The sequence below is a fragment of the Nelumbo nucifera genome, chromosome 4 (genome assembly GCF_055504915.1).
Source record: "Nelumbo nucifera cultivar China Antique chromosome 4, China Antique-T2T, whole genome shotgun sequence".
NCBI lineage: Eukaryota > Viridiplantae > Streptophyta > Magnoliopsida > Proteales > Nelumbonaceae > Nelumbo > Nelumbo nucifera.
Window position 1 is genome coordinate 20,645,215 of NC_142652.1, and position 5,391 is coordinate 20,650,605.

At 47.3% G+C, this 5,391-nt stretch overlaps 1 protein-coding gene across 1 annotated transcript; it reads right to left on the minus strand.

Moving 5' to 3' along the window:
* Positions 1-3,978: 3,978 nt before the first annotated feature.
* On the minus strand, positions 3,979-5,046 carry LOC148792069 (uncharacterized). The gene has a single exon (XM_088903716.1). The coding sequence runs from the start codon at positions 5,044-5,046 to the stop codon at positions 3,979-3,981; it is 1,068 nt and encodes a 355-aa protein (XP_088759842.1).
* Positions 5,047-5,391: the final 345 nt, after the last annotated feature.

Genomic DNA, 5,391 nt, shown 5'->3' on the forward strand with positions numbered 1-5,391 from the left:
TGCGTGGTGTTGCGTTTTTGAGTACACATGGGACATGAATTTAATGGTCAAAAATCATGTTTAGATGGACCGTCTTAGGAGAAAATGATAAGAAATGCAAATGCCTTGGAAAGTGTGCAGCTCAGCACGTTCGAAACACCACATCAGCCATTAATTTCTTCAAATGATTTGGGGATATAGTTCATCTATTCCTATGTATTTGCAACACAAAAGGGAGATGTTTCCAATACAGGGCAGCCGTGTTCTGTGGGTATAGATTCGGAGTCACATAAAATGTCTCACTCAAAACACCAAAAATGAGTTTGGATTGGCACCCCACAAGTACATCTCAATGTGCATTGGGAACAATACATCATCCGAATTTTTCATGCGGAGATATTCCCAATATATGACTGGGATGGGCTGTGGGGCCGTTTTTAATGTGGCGTGGTGTTTTTCCTTTCCTACAGAAAACATCACACTCAAACTGCCATGATAACCAAACACCATCTAAGGCAATGTTTGATATGTCGCTAGCTGAAGTGGAAATGCCACCACATCAGCACCAAATGGCATTTCCACTTTAATATGGGAAAAAAGACTTGTTTGGTTAAGAACCATTTTGACACAAAACGTCCATGCAACTGTATTATTAAAAAATCTGTGAAAAAACGGAATACAGAAGAGCTGAGAGAATGATTCAGTGGTGTATGTTCCATCGGGAAAAAATAGAGTAGGGTTTGAAAAGAATTATTTTTGAGAAAAAAATAATATCTTGATGGAGAAAAGGGATCTGCTCCTCACAGAGCATGCCTCACACCGACCCCACACCACATTGCACCTTGTATTGGAAACATCCCCCATGAATAATAGATACAAGTATGGGAGATGTTTCCGATGTGCGGCCAGGACAGACTGTGAGGTCAGTGTGAGGCGTTCTTTGTGAGGAGCAGATCCGGACTCCTTACTAGAGTGATACGCTCAAGTTATCTAACAAGAGGGAGAAGGATCTAGAATAAGGAGAAGAGAGAGAGAGAGAGTTTGTTTGTAGAAAAGCCAATGCCAACTCCATTCATTCAGGCTATATTTATAGCCTTATGGTGCTACAAACTGGGAGTAGAAATAGGAACTACTGCCCCTTAATCTTAGGAGCTTATCAACAAAAAAAACAGAATGCACTTATCTAGGAAACAGAATGCACTTATCTAGGAACAGAATTGAAGACTTATCTAATGCACTTATCTAGGAAACAGAATGCACTTATCTAGGAGCAGAATTGAAGACTTATCTATTCTAACAGAACTAAAACTGAATGGATAAGGCTTATCCCAACTAAGAGCTAACATGACCGGGTCTTCTGCTGCTATCCACTTTGATCGGGTCTTCTGCTGCTATCCACTTTGACCGGGTCTTCGGCTGCTGCATGCATGCACGTATCATTTTCCTCCCCCCCTGAAGGACCCTTGTCCGCAAGGAAGTCGGGATAAGATTTTCTGAAGCGCCATTCATTCTCCCAGGTTGCATCCTTAGCTGGCGCCCCAATCCATTTGACCAAGACTTCGGATTTTGGGCGGTATTTGCCCTTGTGAATAATACGACGATCCAGGATTGCTTCCGGTTGGGGTAGGATGGTCGAAGTATCCGAGATTGGAGGAAGCTGAGTGGAAGTAGGGGTGATGGGTCCCAAGTGCTTCCACAGCAAACTGACATGAAACACATTGTGGATTTGAGAGCTGGGGGGCAAGGCTAAGCGGTAGGCTACTGGACCAATCTTCTCAATGATTGGGTACGACCCAAAATAACGTGGGGCGAGCTTCATGGAACGCCGAAACGCCATCGAGGTCTGCCGGTAAGGCTGTAGCTTCACATACACGAAGTCACCTGCTACGAACGAGACTTCTCGTCGGTGCTAGTCCGCTTGACATTTCATCCGGTTCCGGGCTACCTAGAGGTTATGTTGTAGCTCACGTAGGATGATGTCCCGATCACACAAGTATTCGTCAACTGCCCTTACTCGAGCTGTACCCGGTACATAGGTCAGGAAACTAGGGGTGAGATTCCGTAGACTGCTTCGAAGGGTGTCATTTTGGTGGAAGAGTGAGTGGAGGTGTTGTAGCTGTATTCTGCCCAAGGAACCCACTCTAACCATTTTCGCAGCTGGTCACCTGCAAAGCACCGTAGATATTGCTCCAACGTTCGATTAACAACTTCGGTTTGCCCATCGGTTTGGGGGTGGTAACTTGAGCTCATACACAATTTCGTCCCATGCAGCTGAAAAAGTGTCTGCCAGAATGAGCTGATGAATACCTTGTCACGGTCGCTAACAATGGATGTTGGTACTCCGTGTAGGCGGACAACGTTGGCAACAAATGCCTTCGCGACTGTGGTGGCAGTGAATGGGTGTTTTAAGGGAATGAAGTGGGCATATTTTGTCAACCGATCCACAATTACCATGATAACCGTGTACCCATTGGAGGGAGGCAATCCTTCGATGAAGTCCATGGATATGTCTGTCCACATTTGAGTAGGAATTGGTAATGGCTGAAGCAATCCCGTTGGTCTCATGCAATCTGTTTTGAAGCGCTGACATACGTCACATTGTTGCAAGAACTCCTTCACCGTCCGACGCATGTGGGGCCAAAGGAAGTTGTGCTTGATGCGAGAGAGGGTCTTATGAAACCCAAAGTGTCTCCCTACAGGGGATGAGTGGTAGTCTGCCACCACCTTTGAAATCAAGGTGGAGGCGGGGCTCAAATAAATCTTGTCCCCCTTGAACCATACCCCATCCCGTTGAAGCAACTTGTGGGAGGGTCGCCTTTTCATCAATTCCCCATAAAAGGTGTCTGGTTTGACCTCTTCTTGTAGCGTCGGCCACTAGTCTGCGTGTGGTATAGAGATGGAAAGAAACTGAAATTCAGCCATACGTGACAAGGAATCCGCACCTTGGTTCTCAGCCCCTTTTTTATACTTGATCTCATAGTCGTAGCCCAGTATCTTTGGCAGCCACCGCGTTTGTGCCGGTGTGGTTATCCTCTGCTCGAGTAAATATTTAAGACTTTTTTGGTCGGTGCGGACTGTGAATGGTTTCCCAAGCAGATATGGGCGCCATTTCTTAACGGCTTTGACAATAGCTAACATCTCCTTCTCATAGGTGGATAATGCCAAGGCTGAACCTTTCAATGCTTCACTGAAGTAGGCCACCGGTCGGTTTTGCTGGATGAGGATGGCGCCAATCCCGGTTCCACTCGCATCACATTCAATCACAAACCGTTGGGAGAAATCTGGTAGACGTAGGATTGGCGGTGAAGTGAGTGCCTTCTTCAATTGCTAAAAGGCCAGCTCTGCTGCCTTGTTCCATTGAAATCCCCATTTGGTCAACAGTTGGGTTAAGGGAGCTGCAATGCTTCCGAAGTCGCGGATGAACTTCCGGTAATATCCTGCTAACCCGAGGAAGCCACGGACCCCCTTTGCTGATGTCGATGTAGGCCATGCGAGAACAGCTTGTATTTTGGCTGGATCAACGGACACGCCTTGTTCTGAAATCACATGACCCAAGTACTCGACCTGCGAAACCCCAAATTGACATTTTGACATTTTTGCAAATAATTTGTTAGAGGATAATACAGTTAGAACAACTCTCAAATGAGATAGGTGGTCTTCCCATGATTTAGAATAAACCAGAATGTCGTCGAAGAAGACCAAAATAAATTTCCGGAGGTATGGGCGGAAGAGGTCGTTCATGAGGCTTTGAAAAGTTGCAGGTGCATTCGTCAAGCCGAACGGCATCACTACGAACTCGTAATGCCCTTCATGTGTTCGGAAAGCCGTTTTAGGAATGTCTTCTTCTTGCACTCGAATCTGATGGTATCCCGACCGTAGATCTAGTTTGGAGTAAAATTTGGTGCCGTATAGCTCATCTAATAATTCATCAATCACGGGAATGGGATACTTATTTTTAATATTGATTTCGTTCAGTGTTCGGTAATCCACGCAAAACCGCTAAGCTCCATCAGCCTTCTTCACTAGCAAAACCGGCGATGAGAATGGGCTATTGCTTGGTCTTATCAGCCCTGTCTGCAAAAGCTCCTTCACCATCTTCTCTATTTCGGTCTTCTGGTAATACGGGTATCGATATGGCCTCACACTCACCGGTCCTTTGTCGGGAAGCAGTGCAATCTGGTGGTCATGTGGTTGTTTAGGAGGCAGGTTTGTGGGCGGCTCAAACACATGGGAAAATTCAGTGAGAAGGTGGTCCATCTCGGGTGGAAGAAAACCTGGTTGGCCGCTGCTATGTGAAGGAACTATTTGAAAAAAAAATCCCGTACCTTGTAACCCATTGCATTCCTTGTTGGTTAAGGCTTCGATGCTGGCTCGTCCCAATCCTTGGAAGGTGCAAGAGAGTCCCTCCTTTTTGAACGTCAAGGTTAGTTGTTTGTAATCCATCTCGACGGGTCCAAGCGTCTCTAGCCACTGTACTCCCAACACCAACTGGCATGCTGCGACGGGAAGAACATAATAGTCAGCGGTAACGGGGTGTCCTTGAATGGCGAGGGTGAGAGATCGGCACTGCCCCATGCACTCGATCTTTTCACGGTTGGCCACCATAACTTGAAATTTCTTGTCTCGGTTCACTGGCAACCCGAGCTTGGAGACGATGGCTTGGTCAATGAAGTTGTGGGTGCTGCCGCCGTCAATTAATACGGTCACGTTCTTGTTTTTCAGTTTCCCAAGAACACGTATGGTTTGCGGGTGCTCAGCTCCTGCAATAGCGTGGAAGGAGATTTCAGGAATGGCTTCTTGGTTTTCCTCCTCTGATTCGACAGTCACCGCGTCTGCCGGTTCCGGATCCTCAATCATGAACAGTTGTGGACGTGCACAATGGTGGCCGGAGGTGAACTTCTCATCACAGTAGTAACACAGCCCCTTCTCACGACGTCCTTGCGCCTCCTGGTTGGTGAGTCGCCGGAATGTTGGGGAAGGAGCACTGGAAACCTGGTTCGTGCCCGAGCTTGGTGGAGGCCCAAGTACACCGGCCATGGGGTTGGGCGACGCCTTCTGGGTTGTCATGGCTGATGGGGATCAAATCGGTTGGCTAGCTCTCCGCTGTAAGTGATTTCGTTCCTCAATTAACCGGGCCACTCCAATCGCCTCTATCAAAGTTCGAGGCTGCTTGATCTTCACATCTAAACGAACGTCATCACGAAGTCCTGCAATGAAACAGCCAATGAGAAAGCTCTCGGGCAGGCCGTCAACTTGATGAGAGAGCCTCTCAAAGGCTTCTTGATAAGCCGTCACAGTGGTGGTTTGCTTTAGGCGGGTTAATGCCTCTGATGGGTCCTCGTAGTCGGTGGGGCCGAACCGTTGTAACACCGCTTTGGAGAGTTCTTCCCATGTGAGCGGTCCGCGATGCTT